General features: G+C 33.9%; 1 protein-coding gene across 1 annotated transcript; it reads left to right on the top strand.

Annotated features, from left to right (window-relative positions):
• Nucleotides 1-2,868: 2,868 nt before the first annotated feature.
• LOC129219356 (GDNF-inducible zinc finger protein 1-like) lies at nt 2,869-16,991 on the top strand. Its single transcript, XM_054853728.1, has 3 exons — nt 2,869-4,072; nt 14,991-15,022; nt 15,423-16,991. Exons 1-3 carry the CDS (start codon nt 2,869-2,871, stop codon nt 16,989-16,991), a joined length of 2,805 nt encoding a protein of 934 aa, XP_054709703.1.
• Nucleotides 16,992-22,531: the final 5,540 nt, after the last annotated feature.

Genomic DNA, 22,531 nt, shown 5'->3' with positions numbered 1-22,531 from the left:
GGTAGAACGCAATTTTAGGTCATCTTTGGAGACGTTTTTAGAGGTGAGGAGCGGGTTTAGGGATCTCTTCCTCCGAAACTTTTCAAAATTGAAATCTTAAAGGCTTCAGACTATTTTTGGTAGTAACCTTAGTGAAAGAGTATTGGTTCGGGGACCACCCCCATAAATGTTTTAAAACTGATGTCCGAAAAACGTCTAAATAAATGCGTTTTTAGGACACCAATTTCCATTATTACTCCAATCGAACAACTGAAACTTATTTTAAATTTCTTGCAGGGGACTAAAGTTAAGGGGAGAAATATTTTGACGACCCTTCTTTTCAGACTAGCCTAGGAAAAAAAAAGGGAGGGGGGGTGAAAGAAAGATATGGGAACTTTAAATTGCTAAGCAATAAGCTGCATATGTTAAAAAATTTAAAGTTTTCTCTTGAAAGAATTGAGATTTTTTCGCAACATTATTTGATTTTCTTTTTGTTAAAGTAACTTCGCTTTCTCAAGACACGCTCTTTTCTTGAGTAAAGGGTACGGATCCTCTGACTCTTTCTGAACACAATGTCTCCTGATGGTGCCATTTAACGCAGGGTTCCCAAACTTTAACGATTCGCGGCATCCTTTGAAGAATTAGATTTTTCTCACGGCATCCTAGTCTAGTTTTATATACATACATTTTTGTTACCACGCACACTTTGCGACACCCCTCACCTCTTTTTGCGGCACCCAGTTAAGAAACCTATGATCTATCGAATTATAATTATTATTATCACTATTATATATATATATATATATATATATATATATATATATATATATATATATATATATATATATATATATATATATATATATATATATATATATATATATATATATATATATATATATATATATATATATATATATATATATATATATTGTGCCTAACAGCTTGGAAATTATTTGTGAGCAACTAAAACCAAAAATAACTACCTTTATTTAAATTTTTTTCCAGATTTTGGAGGGGGCCCGGGCCCCCTCAGCCCCTCTCATATATACGCCTTTATTTGACTTCGGTCTTATAGTGTAAGAAAAATCGAAGGCACACAGGCTCGAGGACGGGGGGAAAAAAAACGAAGCCGCACTCGTTTAAGAGCTCAATTAAATAAAATTAGTTTTAAGGACATAAAAATAAAAGAAGGCACATAGTTTCGAGAAAAAAAAAAAAAAAAACGAAAGCGCTTAGGTGTTAATGTAGCAGAAGGAAACAAAATGAAGGAGTTGAGGTTGAAGGGTGCAAAAAACCGAGGCACACAGGTTCTAAAAGGGCAAAAAAAAAAAAAAAAAAAAGAAATTTAAAAAATTAATTTGAATTCTGAAATTTTGAATTCAAATTATGTTTTTCGCGATCACAAGTTGCGACAAGACCCTACCCATTGGGTTACTACCCTACTCACTTGTTTCTAATCACGGCTCCTGTCCCTCCAAGTCTACCTCTCCTCTTGAACGGAGACGTGTGTATTAGTTGTGTATGTGTAGGTTTTTGTGTGTGCGTAGACCTGTGTGTATGCACTTTGGCGTGTGTGTATGTGTGTGTGTGTGAGTGCGTAGTGTATGAGCGTGCATGTGTGTAGGACGCCACCGACCAGGAGCGGCTACCGGGGCACCGGGGGACGGAGTCGCACCTGCAGGTGGGGGCTGAAAAGGCACGGACACCAAAGACGGTCAAATGAGAACAATAAGCAATCGTGATTGCTCAAAAAAAAAAAAAAAAAAAGCCCGAAGACTCACAGGGGCAAGGGCGTAAGAAACTGAAAGAAAGGGGGAAAAAAACGATGGCGCACTCGTTAGAGGGTGCAAATAAGATAAAACGAAGGAAAAAATGTTCGATGACGGAAAAAAAATAAAATAAAAACAAAAGGCGCACTGATTCGAGGGTGTCAAAAAAATCAAAGGCTCACAGGCGCAAGGCCGCAAAAAGAAAAATGAAAGAAAGAAAGAAACAAACGAAGTGTGTCGCACAGGTTTGAGGGCGTAAAAAAATAAAGGACGAAGGTGTACAGCGCCCAATCTTCCTAACCGTTACTTGTTACCACCTCCCTAAACTTCGAAAGCGTATTTGAAATAGTGGCTCCATCTCCATCTAGTGCACATTATAAATATGCGCTTATTATGAAACAATTGGCTTCAGAGATTCCTGTTTGGGATTGGAATACCTATCTGGGCTTGTATGGAATCGCCGTCAAAACATTTGCCAAAATGAGCGATAGGCAGAGCAATCTAGTTACACTACACCAAGATAGCGGAAGGATTTTGCTACATTTAACGGCACCTACGGGGGCAGGATGGGAAGCAGATAGTGCTCCAAGGGAAAAAGGCGGTCACCGTGTATTTATTGACAAGACATTTGTTTGTTTGTGGGAAATTTTACCTGTTACACGATTGTCAATTAGAAATTTTCAATCGTAAGTACAAATACATGCTTTCTGGTTTCTAGTAAAGCCGTGACATACCCGTAAATTTATATTCATTACTGCGCTTCGAGTAACGGAAAATTATCTTGTGGATTTCCCCTAACTTTAGGCTTAGTTGAAACTCATTCTCCATTATTGGTTGGTCCACCGTTAAGTTCGCGCCTCGGAATTTTTTTCCGAATGCAATGTTTGGTAATGCTATGTGAGAGTGATTTTGTTTCTTTTATAATCCTTTATATGCTGCATTTTTGCGGTAAGTTTGATTTATTTACTACGACTGTTTGTACGTTTTTGATAGCAACGCTAATCATGTCATTTTTTAATGTTTATATACTTAAAGAAGGGGGGACTTGTTAGTTCGATGACATATCAAATTTGTGACTGTTTTGATTTTTATGAGTTCTTTTCCAGCACGACTTGTCATGGCTATTACAACATTAATTCCAGCTAGCGCTATGAATTTTACGGAAAACCAGCAAGCATGTATTGTACTTGAAAAATTATGGAGCCAACGGGAAGCGGCCCGCTTCTGCGACGTTGTGCTCCACGTTCAGGGTCAAAAATTTCAAGCCCATCGAAATGTTCTAGCTGCATGCAGCCCGTATTTTGATTCTGTTTTAAAAACACACAAAGTAATCAAAGAACAACTCACAATTACCTGTCAAAATTTAGATGCATTCCAGTTACTTTTAAATTATATGTATACTGGTGCTGTTGTTATTGATAAAAATAACGTTTCTGAGTTATTGCGATTAGCAAATCATTTCCTTGTTATCAAATTGAAAAATTACTGTGCGGAATATCTAGATAGGTACCTAGATCCCTCAAACTGCTTGACTGTAAAAGATATGGCAGAGAAATATAATTTGCCTGTCTTGCAAAAAAATGCATCTGCATTTATCCATAATCACATAGTTGAGGTTTTTGAGCAAAGCGAAATATTAGAATTCAATCTTAATAAATTGGAAGCTTTTCTCAAAGAGAAGCAGGGCCTTATCCCACAGCACATTTTGCTTAGTTTTATTTGTAAATGGGTAGAACATGATATTAGTAAAAGAGAGAGTGACATGAGGACTTTATTAACATTCATGAGTTGGGAATCCATCGAACTTCAGTACTTGGAAGATCATCTGAAATCGAGTTCGTTGTTGCGGAATAATCCCAAATGTATGTATCTTGTATTAGTCTGTTTAGAAGAAAACAAAATAAATCATCCTGAATTCCAAGGTTTATATTCATCTTTGAAAGGTCAGTATGGCCCTGGGGGTACCAATGTTGATAGTGATAGTTTTATGAACATTGCTATTTCTGCTGCCATACAGGGCCTTCAGAAATATCCTATGGCCTCTGGAGTAGATGAAAATACTCCTATCACAGTTGCACCCTTAGAAAAGGAGCAAGTGAAGGAGAGAAATACCATAGTGCCTCTACCTGAGGTGCCTGCCAGTAAAGAATCTTCTGACAATGAAACCAGCAATAGTAGTTTTGATGACGCTGCTGGTGATTGTGGTGGTGCTGATGATTTTGACGATGATAGTGAAAGCTCTGATGAAAAGCCGCTAGCAGAACTTCCGACTGCTACGACCAATCAAAAGGCTGCACCCAAGAAAGGAAAGCAAAAAGCTAGTAAGTGTTTTGATTTGTTTTATTTTTATGAGAAAGTGCACTTTACTAATGACTCTCTGGGTGGGGGGGGGTCGCAACTTTTACTCATTGTTTCAGATTACATATACATTTGTTTCAAACCTTAGATTAGGAGTGCACAACCTTTTTTAGTGAGAGGCCACAAGTACGCCTGTCATTTAGGGGGGGGGGAGGAGTCAGGAGAGTGCAATTGCTCTCCCCGCCCACCTTTGAGTCATTATATGTATTTGTGCATAAGTGGACACTATTTTTAATATGTTTTCATACAATTGGCATTGAGTGCATACCATTTGCCTTCCTGGAAAAACTCGAAATTCATTCTAGTCGCAAGCCCCTGTATTTTGTATAAATTGATGCTTGAAAGTTTATATAGATCAATTGAAACCAGTGTTTGGAAGTAACGACGCTACTGTAGTAGCTACATTTTTTTAGTTTGTAGTGTAGCTCACTACCATTTTAAAAAAGTAGTGTAGTGCGTAGTTCGATACACAAAAATAAAAGGTAATAGCGATTTTTAGAAACGACTTTTATAATGAAAAATAATCTAAGTTCAAGGGAATTTAACTGATGTAAATTTTACACAAGTACATCATCGGATGCAATGAGAAATATGACTCGTAAAAATACAAATTAACCTCTGGCGTATCATTTTGACACCATACATTCTATCTGTTTGACGCCATTAGTTTACCATTGTAATTTTCATATTTCGCCAGTTTAGTCGGACCTCTCTATATCGAAGTAGCAAATTGCCGTAAAAAAAATTCGATATATAGAATTTTCGATGTATGGAAATTATCTTATTTTAATAAAAATCTCCTAAAACATTAAAATTGAAGCTAATTTTTGTGTATAAAACCCTATTTCTAATTCATACAAGCATCAGATTAAATGAAAATTAATAATTAAAAAATTAACAGAAATTACACATTTTTGCACTTTCATACATCTTTATTCTTCAGCAATTCAACTTGATCTGCAACATAGGGGATTTTCGTTTTGACAATGTAATCGAGAGAAAAGTAAAAAATCATTCTACCTAACTTGAATGATTTTTACTGAAGCTAAAGAGACTAGGAATGATAATCAACAGAGAAAAAGGATAACTTGAAACTGATTTTACAGTGCTACTGGTTCGAACTAAGATTTGAAATAAACTTGAGCAAATTTAAGAACTCCAGAACAGGGTTTAAGCTGGGTTCAAAAGTTCTTTAGCATAAAAGCTAAAATGTTACATCGCATATCTTTCTAAATGCCTCAGTGCGTTTCATCTCCAGTTCAATATAAAATTCTTATTTCATCTCTATGGCATCTTTAAAAAAATAAGTACAGCAGCTATTTTTTTTAACGTAAAATGAAAAAAAAACTACATATTTAGTTTTTAGAACGTTGCACTCTCTTCTTCCTAATAATGCAGTTATTTAGGGTTAGTTACTATTTATGCTATTGAGAAGGGCATAATGCTGGAAGACTTAAGTATTGGTGACTTCATAGTAATTTTAAAATCTTGGTTTAAGACTTAAAAAAGATTAAATTGACTATCGTCATGCTGCTTCCTCTCTTGGATTATATATTGTCTCTCTCTCTCTCTTTTTTTTTTTTTTTGATAATTTATTTTTTGTTTGAGCAAAAAAGCGAAAATGCTTTACTTTGTTTGTGCAATTGAGATAGTGTTTTCGCATTTTGCGAAAAATGCAACCATAGGGGAAACCCTGCTCCAGAATGAAACAACGACCTATCTACACACCCCTCAAACCCAGATTCCTTATGAGTTTCGTAGTAACCTTTAGTGAACATAATTTTCTCCTGTAACCTTCAGTTTTCATGAGACAAACAGTTAAAAGTGGAAAAAAAAAATCTACGAATGTCTCGAAATTTTTTTCGATGTATAGAGATTTTTTCGATATATAGGAACAATTTTTCTGTATAATGAACATAGAAATTTGCTAGGATTTCGATAAATAGAAAATTTTGATATGTGGAAGTTCGATATGTGGAGGTTCGACTGTATTTATTGAATAGAGCTTGATTTAAAAAGAAAATTAATTAAGAGATAACCACCAATTTAGTGTTTTTCTGGCTGCCGAGAATGTCCTGGCGCGCTTTAGATTTCAAAGAAATTCTTGTTCTAATTCTATAAAACCACTTATTTTCACGAAAATGAAGGTATCTGATTTCACAAGTTGAAAATTTCGTGAATTTTATATGAAAATCGAAAGTTGAAAAACAAAAATATTTACCGAGGCTTAAATTTTAGTGATTACGACGGCCATGAGAAAATTGGGCTCTCCTCTGATATGCCCCCCTCTTGGCGAGATTTTAATTTTTCGCTCGATACGAAAATCGCCAATAAGGCGATAACTTGGCAACCCTGGTTTTGCAACTTGAACGCTGGAAAGTAGTTTCTCGAAGTCTGTCTTTTTGCACATGTCTGTGTGGTAGGAGGTAGGTGCTCATATGTTCCGCTCTTAGGGAGATTTTAAGTTGAATACTCTAAAATAAAGTTTCAATTCAAACTTTATTTTAGAGTATTCTTTTTCTTGTTGTTTTTTAATGTTAATTTAGTTGAATTTTCTATTTTAATTATGAGTTCGGTTTGTGATGTTGTCCAAATGTATCAATTGAAATTTTTGAATGAATCTTTTTTTTCTTTTTCGTCAGGTCGTCCAACGTTTGGACGTACCGGAGTCCTAAATAGATTTTTTATATTTAAACTAATTGAAAATAAAGAGGTTTTTTTAGAATTTTTAAGGGAAATTGGTTTACTTAAGAATGAAATGTTATGTTCTAGATGTAATTCTGTTATGAAAATTAAAAAAACTAAAAAATGTTCAGATGGGTTAATTTTTTTTTGTAGAAAGGTTATTGGGGGTGTTGTTTGTGGAAAAGAAGCAACGATCAGGAGTGGGTCATGGTTTAGTTCTAGCAAGTTGAAAATAGAGGAGATTTTTTTGATAACATATGAGATTTTAATTGGGACCAAAACTGCTGATATTGAAAGTCAATATTTTTTTTCATCACAAACTTTAGCCGATTGGCGAAATTATATTAATGAAGAAATATTAAATTACATTGAATTAAAATCCGAACAAATAGGGGGGGTTGGGAAAGTTATTGAAGTTGATGAATCTAAATTTGGGAAAAGAAAATATAATCGGGGACATGCAGTTGAGGGACAATGGGTTTTTGGGGGGGTTGAACGGGGTTCGGGGAAAACTTTTTTGGTTGCTGTTGGGGATAGGGGTAGGGAAACTCTATTTTTGGCAATTAAGCAGTGGATACTACCAGGCACGACGGTGCACTCTGATTGTTGGAGGGCATATGATACATTGGGGGAGGAGGGGTATGAGCATTTAACAGTCGACCATAAACTTAATTTTGTAGATCCAGAAACTAAATGTCACACTAACACAATTGAATCCACATGGAGACACGTTAAAAGTACTCTACCAACATATAATAGATTAGGGGATTTTAAATTTTATTTAGCTTATTATTTATACAAAAAAAATTGTGAATGCAAAAATGAGGATATGTTTGTAAAGTTTTTGGAAATAATTCGCGAAATTAATTGGGTGGAGTACAAAATACAAGTAAAATAAGGTTGTTTTTTTTTGGAATTTTTTTTGTCAAAACAAACATAATTTAAATATTTTTGTAAAGTAATGATAATAAAAAATGGGATAATTTCCCTAAGAGCGGAACATATGTGCACTGCCTCACGTGAGGAAGTAAAAGAAAAGTAAAAAAGGTAAGTGAACATATTTTGAATTATTGTGTTTTTAGTGTGTTTCTGGTAGTTTGTATTTTGGTCTGGTTGGCATTTTTGTAGCACAAAAATGGTGTTAATTTCACATAAATTCTGTGACTTTATTGTATACTGAACAGAGGAGATCTGTGACTTATATCCGACTGTGATGTATATTAAAAGTCGGAGGAATAACGGACCGAGGGCTCGTATCCCGGAGAAACAATGGAAAAAAATTAATGCATTAATTTCATTAAATAATTAATGACATAATTTGAATTTTTCCTGTTGGCGCTAAAAAAGCATCGCTAAGAACGATGTATGACATATGACGTCATACATAGTTTTCTTGGCGACGCTTTTTTGGCGCCAACAGGAAAAAGTCGCCAAGAGGGGGGTATATCAGATTTGTTCCGAAAATTGAAGTCTTGCAAAAATTAGTACTTTTACAGTATTCACCAAATAAACAAGCTATTGTAAATAAATTTATAATTTTCTTCAAAAAAAATGTTTTTTTTTTTTTAATTCATATTTTTTAAAATGTAAGGTAAATTTTACAAAATTATCAAGCTGAAATATATAAATAGTAAAGTAAGTAATTAGCGTTAAATATGAATTTTTGCTCTCCTGCAATATTTTAAGTCTTTAAACATAGTACTCGGAGATACGGATTTTTTTCAAGGTTAAATTAAATTTTTCATTTTAAACACATTATTTTTTTGTTATTTGTTTGCAAATATTGATTTGAAAATGTGTTTGCTTATAATTTTTGGTTTTGATATTTTATTTAAATTTGTATGTAATTTTTTAAAAGATAAATAGGAGAAAAATCAATTTTTTGAAGACAGTTTTTAAGTTTTAGGCCAAGTGTGTGACATCTAAATATTTTTTAATTTGAATGAATGTTTTTATGGAACATGTGGCATGTAGGCAGTGGCATAGCTACGTGCCCCAGCGTTGCGTTTTATTGAAACGATACTTCACATAGAGTTCCGGACGAAAATTTTTAAAGCAGTGAGGCTTTTTCGCTTTACCGATGACTTCTAAAAGTCGTTTGTCACTACCATCAGCATTTGTGCAGTGCACAGTTGTTATCCTGGTTTTCTTCTTCACACCTTTTTCGGCTTTATTTGAAATCGTTTTGGAGGGCATCATCGCAAAGAACAATCCAGATTCGTCCATATTGTAAACATCTTTCAAGTTGTACTCTGCAATAATTTCAGCTAGCTTTGTTTTCCCAGCATTAAGTTTTGCGACATGAACTGTAGCAGTCTCACCGTGACGAGTGTGCAAGCACAGGCCATTCCTTTTTTTAAATCGGGCGAGCCAACCGTTACTGTACGAAAAGTTTTCAACGTTCAGTTCTTTGCCAAAAATTTTTGCTTGTTCCTTTATAACTTCATCAGTCACAGCACCGTGATTTTCGTTCACTTGGGTTATCCACATGAGTAGAGCATTTTCCAAATTTTCGTGCTTCCCAGTTTTTATCTTCTTGACTGTATGTAATGATTTCTCTAATCCTAACCACTTTTGTTTCTCCTGCAGAATATCTCCAACGGTTCTTCGACTAACTTTTTTTTCCAGAATATCGGAGAAATGATTGGCAATAGATTGCTGGCTTGCGGCTTGATTTTTTTCCTTAAACTCACAAATTAGAATTTTTTCGTGCACGCTTAAGATAGTTTTCGACATTTTTACACTGCGAAATGAGAGAGCAGGACGTTATAGAACGCTGATACCTAAACAAGAAACAACAGTCGTTTGCAAAACCTGCATAAGATGTCAAAGGTTTAGCCTCACCCCCTCCCTCCCCCAAGCCCCAAACCAGATCCAAGAAGGGGTGGAGAACAGCTGAGTAAAGGCGAAATGTTAAAATGAAGAGTAGAAACGTGGAAGAGCTGATAAGCTCAGGTCAAGAATTCTTGGAGACGTTGAAAACAATGCTCCTTGGGGAACTGAGCTTCGCAGGGGACGGATTAATGGTTAAATGGCCAGAAAGTAAAGGTGGAGAAGAATGTTGACAGAGAGCGAAAGAAAGCTGGACAATTACTTGGTGACTAATCTAGGGAAATTTGTAAAGGGCAACACATTGTGGGCAACAAGAAGAGGCAGGTGCAAGTGATGGCACATGCATGATTTCTGTGTACGTAGTCACGCTCTAGTAAATGGTTTATCTCCTACTTTGAACTGTCTGACATTCTTTGAATAGAGGGCATTGAAAAGTATCCATTGTATAGTCTATCTTCTCTAGTCCTGCTTTCAATATGGCGGTTTAAACAGTTATTTTAACATGCTGAATGTATAGTTTCCGTGGAAAAACAATGGCGGTTGGCGGACAGTGAGGTGGCGGTTTAATGAGGGAATTTGTACTACATTCCAATACGGAATGGGTTTTTTTCAGTCTTTCTTGGCGAACTAAGAGGGTGGCAGTTTTTCGGGGGGCGGTTTAACGAGGTTCGACTGTATTTCTAATTTATAAAATATTTGAATTTTTGTGCAATTATATGATTTTTCAAACTTAATTGATCTTTCACAATAAACAAACCCTTAGAAAAATCCTGGACAGACCCCTGAAACAAATTTAGCTGCAAAAATGCTAAAGTGGAATTTCGTGACAATTGAGAACATCAATCTTTTAAATAAAGTGCACCATGACTTCACTGAATGGCATAATTTTACATATTTGGTGCAAGGAAGGATCAATTGCCATTTCAGTAAAAGAGCCGTACCTTAGAGTTGACATAATTGAAGGCCGTACATTGAGAAAAACTTGACTTTTTAATCCACTATTGGTATTTTTTGTAGTTTCTTAGAACCCTTGAGTGACTTAATTGGGACCCTACAGTGAGTTTCTGCAAAACAATTTAAGAAACGTTGGTCTAACATAATCGAAAACCAGCTAAAATTGCTTTCTGGAACTTATGTTATGAAAAATATCTATGGGTGAAACCTGAACCCAATCCCTCCATGTAAAGCCGTCAAAGATGGTCTAAAATTATGTATTTCGGACTATAATTTCAAAAAGTACTTTTTGAACATAATTTCAAGGAGAGATTCCTCATCCTCTCACATTGCTGGCAAATTTCTCGAAATATCCATGGGTGGGCTTTTGATCCCCCCCCCCCCCCGTTCATATAAAGTTACCCTTATAGGGCTTATAGTTTGGAAAAATGTTCAGTTTAAAATTGTGTTTTTAGAATTATAAATTTAAAATTTTTCTGGAAGGCTCTTCTTGAACCCCTTTCTCCATCAATATCATTAAAAAACATCTACAACTTCAATCAGGACTTCAGTTTTGAAACATTACTTGGAGAAAGTCGTTGTGAACAAGATTTCTTCCTTTGGGATACAATCACTTTTTTTGAATTCAGTTTCGAAAAATCTCCGAATAAGCCCCCCCAAACCGTCTCTCCGAATGTGGTCAGAGGTCGTTAAAATTGCAATTTTAGAACTGAGATATTGAAAATATTCCGTGGTAAATCTCTGGTCCCCTTCCTTTTAGGTCGTCAAAAATTGACATTTTGGAATTAAAAGAAAAAACTTGTAGTGACGGGAGACGAGGGATAATATAAGGGGGATCATAAAGCTCTGAGGTTATATCCATATGCATGTATGTATTATAAGTGCACCCTCGTCTCCATGAAGAAGTCCACTATTGTTTATCATCATACAAAAACAAGGGCCCATTGGTGACATTTGCTACAGGCCCCGCGATGGCTTAATCCAGCACTGCACAAATGTGTTTGCAGATGTATGTGCTGGCAAGCACAGTGGGACAAGAAGCTGTATGCTAAGAGGCAAGTTTTTCTGGCAGCAAATAAATAAAGGGGCCAATCCAATATTTATGTCTCACTGATAATTTTTTGTGAAAATTAAATATATTCAAATTTTATTTTTGTGAATTTTCTTTAAAAATCAATATTATAATATTAAAAGAAAATTCCATGCCAAATTTCAAACAAAATGGTATGTTTCCCTTTCAAACATTTTTTTTTTGGAGGGGAGGGGGGGGACTGAAAATAATCCAAGATAAGAAAAAAAATATGATTGTATTTCAGCTCAGTAGGCATTGTACTATGAATTACTTAAGAAACAATCAGAAAATTAACTAACCAGAAACATGCTAAAGATTGCTACACATTCAATATCATTGCTCAAGAATTAGCTAAGCCTATAATAATTAAAGTGCGACCAATCTCTTTTAAAAAGTATTTTCATCTGCTTAACATCATCGAGTCAATGGACACCCCCACCCCGCCCTTTTTTTGTCAATCCTTTTACTTACCAAGTAAGCAAATGTAACTGCATCAACATACATTACAGAGCTTGTTGAAGTCCAAAGTATAGCTGTTAATAAAATCTTTTTATCTTCAAAAGGACATTGTACTAAAACTAATTGCATCAGTTGAGAGGTTTTAGAATGTAAAAAATCTAATTAAATTTCCATTCTTGAAAAGTGCAGCACATAAAATGAAATAGGTCCATCATTTCAAAGTTTTCGGGGGAGGGGGCACAGGGTATGACGCCAATGCATTTTATAAGAAAAATCATAAAATGAAACCAAAAGTTCTCAGGTTTACATAACAAACACCGATTTCCAGCAGTGTAACGGAAGATTTGCAGCCCTGATTTATAGTTACTGAATATGCAGCAAAATCCTGTTACAACGAACTTCTAGGGACTGGAATTTTTTTGTTGTAATGGGAATTTCATTGTAATGAAAATTAAATCGGGACTGAAAATTTATTTATTTCAAACGGATATTTTGTTGTAACAGAATTTCTCTGTATTTCTTGGCTGCTATCAAAACTGTATAAAATATCAATTTTACAAAGCCATCAATTTTTGTTACTAGAAATAACAATCACATTTGAATCGTTTATTTCAGAAACCCGTCAGCTGAATTTTTTTTTCAAAAATGACATTATTATAGATTATGAATGGCCAGCTTTAGGCACACCTCCTGATGCAAAAACATATCAACTATAAAGTCTTTTGGGGGGCTTTAATGGGTTCATTTTGTCTTGAAATCTCTGTTTATTGCAGTAGCCCATCAAGTGAAATCACATGGCGACTTTCTGCAGCAAATTTTTTTATTGTTTTTATAACGATGAAACTTCTGGGAGGGGAATTCGAAAGGTAAATAGGATTCCTTTTCAAGTATTCACTTGCAAAGAGTTTTATTACAACAGCATTGAACATGGAAAAGTGGTTACTAACTGTTTATTGTCTGTTGAACCTCCTCAACATTCACACTCAAAAAATTATTCTACACTTCGGGAGCTCCCAACAGTGATAGCACGTCCATCTGGAAAGATAGATCAACGGAAAAAAAAACTCAATGACCTGAAGAAGTTGGCAAAATATACTACAGGCTATATGAATATTTTTTGATGAAATCTTCTAGTGACCCACGATCCAAGCCGCCTGCAGGATCGATATAGTGTAGGAAGATGAGTAGAACACCAACTCAAACATTAGGCTTGGCCAATATGCATCTACACAATATGTTTTATATTCAGTAAATTATCGCCCAATAGCCAATGACTGAGCTGGTGGTGTATTGCATGAATATGTTTTATGTTGTCTCGTTTGTCTTCGATTATGTCTTTATTTTGCATCTCTCATTTAACTGATATTTCTACTTTTTCTTTGATGTTTAACAAATTTAAACATAAAGTTAACATCCTTTTTATTTACAACCTACAACAGCTTTTCAAACTCACTATTATGGTCAAAAACTTTTTTTTTTTCAAGTAAAAAGTTTTTAATGCAGATACCCGTCAAGAATAAAAATTAAAAAATTTTATTGCAAAACAAGTAAAATTTTTAGAAGTAACCCCAAGCATAAGAAACACCTTAAATTTTTTCTGCACCAAAACCTTTACCTATTTTTAAATTAGGGAGGTTTTTTTAGCTTTCAGAAAATTTAAAAAAAGTGCACTTGACGGGTTTCTGAAATAAACTATTCATTCGTGATTAGTTTAGTCCTCTTTTAATGCACTCTCTTTGAAAATGATACACACTTTGTCTACTTTGAGATACCTTTAAATATGTTCAAATTTTGTCTTGATTTATTTTTTCTAATCTGCATTGGAATCAAACAGAAGGGGATGACCAAACTAAAAATGTTTTCCTTCAAAATTTTGGACTAACCTAATGTACATCTGATAGGTTTAAAATCAAATTATAAAAATGTTTCTGGAATTTGCAGATTTTATTTCATAACAATATACCAGCTATCTGCAATTTGTCGATCTTGAGCTCATTTTCAATTGATTGCGGCTTGTTTTTTGGACGTTATTTTTTCTCGGTTTTTATTCTTGGAAAAAAAAAGTATGCAAAATGGAATTATAAATTCACAAATAAACATTTTCCAAGTTTCTTATGCAAGAAAACATTGTTTTGAATTGACTTTTAGTTTATCCTCTGTTTTAAGTCAGAGGTCTCATTAACTAGATTATTGATCTAGAAAATGAAAACGAGTCAACGGCACCTCAAATGCAAGTTTAAATAATTAAAGTATGAAATTCAAAATGATATATTAGTCTAAAACTTTTTTTTTTTTTGATGAGAGTTACTGTTGGTCACATAACATTATTTTAGAAATTCAAAGGAATTATTTAATCCTCAAGAAAGCCTATCTTGATAAGAGTAAACACGCACATTAATGTCCAGTCTTGCATAATATAGACGAACGCGCGAACGGCGTTTGCAGAAAATTTTTGGCTCAGCAGATTTTTTTTTTTAACTGCTAACGTTGATTTAATTTTTTTTTTTTTAAAGGGAATTTTTAAGAAAAATCCCAGAGTTAATTTCTGTTAAAGCCTTTCTCCAAAAGCCTTTTCAAGCACAAGTGTAAAAAGAAAATAATGGTTTCGGCAGTTTTCTTCAGTTGGTGAAAAATAAGCAAACTATATGTTATTGTAAAAAAAAAATTAAATGATTTAAAGCACTTTTTTTTTGTCTCTTTCATATTTGAATATAAATTTAATTTTTTATTCAAGGGTGAGTTAGGCAAAATAATTATTTGCAGAAAATTTACCAGTTAGGATTTGTGTTTGCAGAAAGCTTTTCATTTTATCTAAGTCTGTTGATGTCAAACACAGTCTCAATACAATTGTTGCCCAGCTCAATCATGCGTGCACCTAGAAACCCCCTCTCCTTTAAAAAAGGCAATCTTAGTGATCTTTGAAATTAGAAAGTAGATTGACAAATAATTTAGTTTGCTGACCACTGCATTACATAAACTTAACAATGCAATTTTTAAAATTATAGCATTGCATCTTACAAACGAGTCTATGATAATTTAAATGAAAGAGAATAGTCAAGTAGAGTCCTTAGATGAAGATACAGACAGACTCAGTAAAGTAAAATTTTTAACATTTTACTCTGGTTTGCTATTTTGTATTTCATCCTCAGAGTGGAAAGTTGTGAAAGTGTTGAGTTGAACAGAAATCTGAAAGTAAATTATGTACCACCTGAGAAAATTGATACTGAAATTTGATCAGTAAAACTTATTTCTGTATGCCCGTAAGTTTTGCTTACTTTTACTGTAATTTTTCAGATGCTGAACCGCCTAAGACTACTATGACCACTAGAAGAGCTGCTCAAGGGCAAAAAGTGCCACCTCTCAAAATTACTCGTAAATCTGGAAAGATTTCTGCAAAGCCAACTACGAAAAATGATAAAAACTCAAAACAATCAAAGCAAAGTGCATTAGTTCCTTATCACACTAAACCAAATTGTGAATCTACAAAGAAGCGATATGTATCAGAAACTGATACCGAAGATGATGACGATGATGATGGCGATGAAGGAACCTCAAGTGCCACTGATTCTAGTGTTGAGGAATCTGTAAATGGCTATGGTAACAAATCTAAATGGAAGGATGGAGTGAAGTGTCCTAGTTGTTCATATATTGCCCATAGTTCTGTGAGATTAGAGCAACATGTATCTCGCATTCATGCAAAAGATGTTACCTACAAATGCAAAGTGTGTGACTTTACATGCAAATGGAATAGAGAGTATTATTCACATATGAAAAGCCATTTTATAGGCCCACCGTTTCGGTGTGAAACATGTGAATATACATGTGACAGAATACAATTTTTATTATCTCATCGAATGAGGCACACTGATGAACGGCCTTTCAAATGCGATGAATGTGATCACAGATGCAGAACAAAAGCCAATTTAGACTGTCACATGAGGTGCCATACCGGAGAAAAGCCATATCAGTGTGAACATTGTGAACGTCGTTTTGCTATTAAGGCTAGTTTGGATCAACATCTTGCTTCACATCGTGAAGATAGGCCATTTTTATGCGACACCTGTGGTTTTAGTACAAAATATCAATCTCATTTATTTTCACACAAGAGAATTCATACTGGTGATGTATTTCGCTGTCATTTTCCTAATTGCAAGTATAGCACACCAAAAAAGAGTCAGTTGGGGTCCCATCATCGAACTCATACTGCTGTTCGTTCTCATATCTGCTCAATATGTGGCCGCGCTTTCATTGAAAAAAGTCATTTAGTAAGGCATGAAAGAATTCATTTGAATGAAAAACCCTTTAAATGTGAGCATTGTGATTACTGCAGTTCTCGTCGAGATAAACTGAAAGAACATTTTCGAAAGCATCATGGTGAAAATGCTACTGCTAAAGGTCCATATCGCCCTAGAAAACAGAGAAGACAAGGATATGACGTTAATGCCTATTCTCCTCCAAACAAAAGTGCAGCTGAGTCTGAAAATAATCAACTTCAGGTTCAACCGCACCTAGAGTTACAGACAGCTGTTTCTGCCATTAATGCCAATAACCCGCCTCCTACACCAGTTGTGTATAGCTATGAATCATCGCATCAAGAAACACTTCATAGCCATGCTGCTGTGGCTTTGCAGCAATTAGGAGCTGCAGCACATAATTATCAAGTTGCATTTATGGAACAAAGGCATCATCAGCCACATCACCATCATCATCATCATCAGCACCCTCATCAGCATCATACTCATCCACATGTCGGACCAACGCCTCCGTCTGCAGTTCCTGCTATGATACCTGATCAAAATAGAGTCAATGTTGTAGCTCATGATGGAACGAATGTAGTTGGTCAGCCATCGGAATTCAGTCCATTTATGTCGTTTATGTGATTTTTTTAAAAAAAAAATGACAGGTTAAATCTTGTTGAGAGAGATGCAACATGAAGATATATGTTGCGTTTGTAAAAGTAAAACAATCATAGGAACTTTTTTTTTTACATTTAATGTTAAGCAATTGTGAGTTGTATTTAAAGTTATAGTTTTGTTTCAGTAAAAAAGAAAATGTTCAAGTCTTTGATCTAAGCTTGAAACATAAAATTTTTCTCTTGTCGTATAGTAAGGAAAATGTATCATTTATTTTTTAGATATGAAAGATTTTGGTAGAGTATTTTTCCAAGCTCTTTTTAAATAAAATTGCGCATTTGCAAAATTGTGCACCTATAAAGAGCTAGAATCATTTTTGATCGGCATTTGATAGATTATTAATCTTTTTAAAAGAACTACTTTCAGGGCTTGTAGGCCTTGGTTTGTCCTAGATGTTTCCAACTGATATTTCGTCTAGCATCCCTTAGGTTTCTTCATAGCACAAATAAAGCACCTAGGGTGCTTACACTAAAGGGGTGTAAGTGGTAAAATTAAAAATTTGTAGATAACTTAATACAAATGGTAGGAGCAACTCATCTGTTAAATGGCAGAAGATGGTAATAGTAGCCCTTGGCATGTGCTGCTGTGGTGCATGATTTCGAAAAATTTTCTCAAAGGAAGCCTATCTATGTTTCTAGATGGTTCTGTGCTTGGAATAGAAAAGATTCTAGGGCTCTTTTTGAAACTTTTTCGACGTGCAACTGTAAAAAATAGAATTCATTATTTTTGATGAAATTAGCAGAAGGATCAGTATTTGGAGGCATTGCTTCATAGAGGGGAGGGGGGAATCATGACCGTGCTACACTCCCTCCTTTTCTGCACCACTACTGGAGGGTGGAAGGGCTCTTTACTCCTTAGGAGGATTATAGAAACCTTAATCCCTTAACCCCCTTAGAATATCAAAACTTTGCAAATTATCAAGAAAAACTTACTTTTTTTCTTATAAATTTTCAGTATAAACATTTCAGAGGGAGACCAAACCCTAGTGATTCCTCTTTGAGCTGCCTCTTTGCTGATAACTGATGTCTTAAAATATAATGTAAAAATAATCTCACAAGGCTTCACTTAGCTATTTCAGCTCAACATACTTATTCTGGAGTAAAAAAATATTAAACAAGTTGGTAAAGTAACAATAGAAAGCCTTCTGAGTTCAGTTATGGCCAACTTCATAAACTTCTCTTTTGAATTCATTTGTGCCGTGAAGTAGCCTGAGACATGTCAGGTGGAATTTCAGATATAAGCATCTATATTACATCACAGCCTGCAACACACTAAAAGTAGTCATATTATTGATGTCAGGCATGAAAACCACATGTCTTTTTTTTTCTTTTCTTTTCTTTTTTTTTTTTGTGATGTGTTGGATTTGTTAATCACAGAAGTCAAAATTTTTCAATTTGTTCATAAGAAGCACATTTTCTTCGTTTAAAACTTAACTACTATTGAAATTATTTCATATGTTTAGTATTTTAAAAACTTACTGTTCTGATATTTCGATAAAAGTTTTGATGAATAATCATAAAGATTAAGATCACCGGTTGCCACTCACCTCATGGTAACTGAGTAAAAGTAGTAATGACAACAAATACCATATTTCCCCGCATTATCCCACATGCCGGAAAAAAGCGAAATTGACCAGCATGCCGGGAAATTCGAATTTTGCGGCATGCCGGATAATTCGAGGTATATTTTACAACAAAACAAAAGAAAATTTCCCCGTTCAGTTCCAATCAGAAAGTGAACCATTGTAAGGAAAAGAATAAATCCCAAAAGTAACCTTTTCTTTCAAATAAAATGTGCATTGCATATAATATGCTTGTTATTTATGGTAGGTCATTATTAATGGATTTAACTATATGTCAATGTTTGCTTACTTATATTTAATTTATTTTTATAAAATTATTCGTTATTAAACAATATTTTTCTTGTTAAAATAACAAATGACTCTGTTAGTAAATATTTTAACAAAATTAAACTGTTTATTAATACTACTAATATATGTATAGAACTTATATTAGTTTTTAAGCTACTTTTTTATAGTACTATTTTTTTTCCCTAACCTTGATTTTTCTGGCATGCTGGAAAGGCCCAGGAGAATGGTATTGAAAAATCTGGTGACTCCCTAATTTCACGGCATGCTGGATAATGCGGGGTAATACGGTATTAAAATCATTCACCACGCTCTCCCCAACCTAACCTCATCAAGAGACTCTTCTGTCTCCAGAAACTTAAGCTCCAACAACATATGTTCACCATGTGCAATATGGCATATGACAAACCATCAAATACAAGTTCAGTTTTTAAATGTCACATAGACCATGGCAAAAGGCTTTGACGTACTAGTCCACGGAATATAACTTTCATCACAGATTCGGTCTTAAAGCTCATGAACCAGATTTTTACTTGAGAGCAATCCAAAATTCAGCAGAGACTGAGTTTACTAATGCTGTTAAGTTGTGGTGGTTTCACACTCTCCGGAGCAGACAACTGAAGTTAGAAATGTTTATAGTAAAGTGAATGTTTGGTAAGGGTGTAATTGGTTTTCGGATTTTTTGTTCTTAGTTAATAAGTTATGGATGAGTAAAATTATGAATTTAAGTACTGTATAACCTCAATTTAACGATAGTTATCGTTAAATCAAAGAGCATAGATACTATCAAAAATAAAATTTCCTGTGTGCATAGTTATCACTTATACAATTACTCTAGTTGAATTTAATTAGTTACATTGGCCTTTATTAACACTAGAAAGATGGAAGCGGTCATTTTGACCGCAAACGATTTTCAAATGCTCATATTTGCTGCGTTTAATTTTCAAACTCTTTTTCCTTCGTTGACTTTTCCTAACTATTTATTAAGATCTTAAAACAGTATTTTTTTCTTTAGGGTTATTTTATAGTCGCTATAAATGTTTATACCTAGAAAGACTGACTACGGTCATTTTGACCGCTAAGTGAACCTTTCTTTATGCATCCGTTTTCTTCTTTTTTCTCTTATGAGTTGTGTGTACTGTGGACTATTGTTAGTTAACAGGGTAAGTAATAAGTAATGTTCTTTTCAGTTTGAGTACTACCTGCTGGTCAGGTTTAATTCTTTGAATTGTTAGGAAAATGTGAAACACCTGCTGGTTGCATGGTTTCAGTTTTCTGCTCTCTGCACAGGGAGGAAAGTTGAGAAAGGTAAATTTGAAAAGCATGTGACTGCGCACGTGAAATGACTTTGGGTCTAAAAAGAAGTAAATATAAACAGGTAAATTCCAAAAATGTTTGCTGGAATACTTTTGTGCACCAAAACATGTGCTTTACTTGAAACATTGACGTTTGTTTTCTTTGATGATAATGAATTGCTCAGTCACATAATTATCTTTATAATGTCAAGAAGAACCGTTGACAAGCAAAACTTATAGGAACATTAATTCCTGAAACTGTAGCAGATTTATCTAAAATAGATTATGGTTCGAGTGAACAGTCTGACTTATCTGAAGAGAAACATATTCCTAGCGATGAGAATATTTAGCTTTCATGAGATTATTGCAAATATTTTTCAGAGCTTACATTTTCAGAAAAGGATTGTTCTTCTGAGTTAGAATCTGAAGAAACCTCACTAATAAAAACTGATGATCAATATATAAAAAGCAGTGAAAGAAAAGGGGAAAATTTCAAAAACATGAAAATCAAATACGTATTTCTCTAATTTCCTCCAAGTCACCTCCACTGATCAATTTTGCTGCATGTAAATAAGTATCTACCCCAGGAAAAAGATTAAAATTGTGTGAAATTAAACTATACGGAAATAAATCTACGAGCATTTGTTCTGATTGCCAAAAAAAAAAAAACTGTTAATGGCTAATATACAGGTGACCTGATAACATAAGTATTTCGAAATACTAGAAAAAAAAATGTACGGTATTTTGCGTTATTTAGATATTTTTTACACCAAACACATGCATGATTGATTATAGTACTTGTTAGTTACTTACATGGTAAGAAAATTTTCTCTTTTTTGTAAAAATTTGCTCTTTCTCAATGCCAATTATGTAAAGCATGTATTTGACTTGATAAAACAATAAATTAAAAAAAAAAGCTATATATGAGACTTATTTGCAGACTATATTACGATTAAATTGTTAAATCAAATTCTGACATGTTAAAACAAATCTTTTCTATGGTTAAAATTCCTGAAAGGAGGAAATTTCCAATCTTTTCAGTATGGCGGCAAAGTGACCGCTGCTAGTCTTTCTAGGTACACGCAAAACGCCGTCTTTCTAGTGTTAAGATTGATCCTTTTTTGTTTTAGTAGCAATTAAAAAAGAGATTTGTCATTTAGTTTCTTTTTTTGATTTAAAAAAAAGTGACAAGAAAAAAAAAAAGAGTGGCAACTGGTTAATTAGCTTGTAGTTGTAATTTGGGGGCAACCAAAGTTTTTTCCCCAATCTTGATTTTTAACTAATCATATTGCTTCCCGGTGATTCTTATTTGAGATTTCAATCCTTTTCCACGAAGTAAATGTTTCAATTAATTATTGTATTCAATCAATTGTGAATGTTTTTTCAACATTTAATCTTAAATTGACTAATTTTATTTTTTATTTTAACAATTTGTGTTTCAGTTTTTAATTTTAATACTTAAATTTATTTATGTAAAAAAAATTGATGGGGGGGGGGGAGTTCGGTATTTTGTAGTTTTGTATAGAAAAAAATGTATGATAGTATCTTATATGTATTAGAAACAAAGCAGGAGAAAGAAAATTTTTTGAAACATTTATGAAATTGTATTCTATGTTGAAAAATTATGTTTTAAATTAGAATCTGATTTTGTACTTTGAGGTTGTCAACTTCTGAGTTACCTACACCAGATTGTATAGTTTATATAAATGTGTGTGCGTTTTAACCAATCAGCTTCAAATGTATGTAAGTTAATCCACAAGAAAATATTTTGCTTTTAACAAATTTCTTAGTTTATATTGTTTTGTTCGGTTTGGTCTTTGTAATGGTAATTATACACCAAATGTAATGTCCTGTTAGTCAGCAATTTTATGTTTTTAGAGTTGTATATACACAAGTAATTCGTTTAACATTCGCGAAAACAAAAGTTGCTATAGTTGTTATAGGGAAAAGTCTGAACTGTCTCAAACTTGCAATATACTTAGTGATGCTTCTAGCTTATTTGGCAAGAAACAGCTCCCTACTGCTCTCTTTGAATTGCCCTCTTCTCTTTTTCCCACTGCTGATTCAGATATCACTTCTGTCCTTATGGTACTTAACCATGAAATGCCTGATTCTCCAACCCCCACCTAAAAGAAAAAATTATGCAATTTTAACTGCATAATAAGTTTTTAAAAATCACTATCCAATTTTTATCTATATTATAAGAGGATATTACAGTACGACAGTATGTTGAAATTATAAAGTAAACATCGTAAAAGACAAAAATTGAGAAATGTCATATGACTATATAAATAGAACTGTTGTGTAGAAAAACATTTTCATTGGAAGAAGCAATTTGCTGAACT

The sequence above is a fragment of the Uloborus diversus genome, chromosome 3 (genome assembly GCF_026930045.1).
Source record: "Uloborus diversus isolate 005 chromosome 3, Udiv.v.3.1, whole genome shotgun sequence".
Lineage (NCBI taxonomy): Eukaryota > Metazoa > Arthropoda > Arachnida > Araneae > Uloboridae > Uloborus > Uloborus diversus.
Note: the sequence above shows the minus strand (reverse complement) of the source record. Positions and strands in the feature narration are given on the sequence as shown.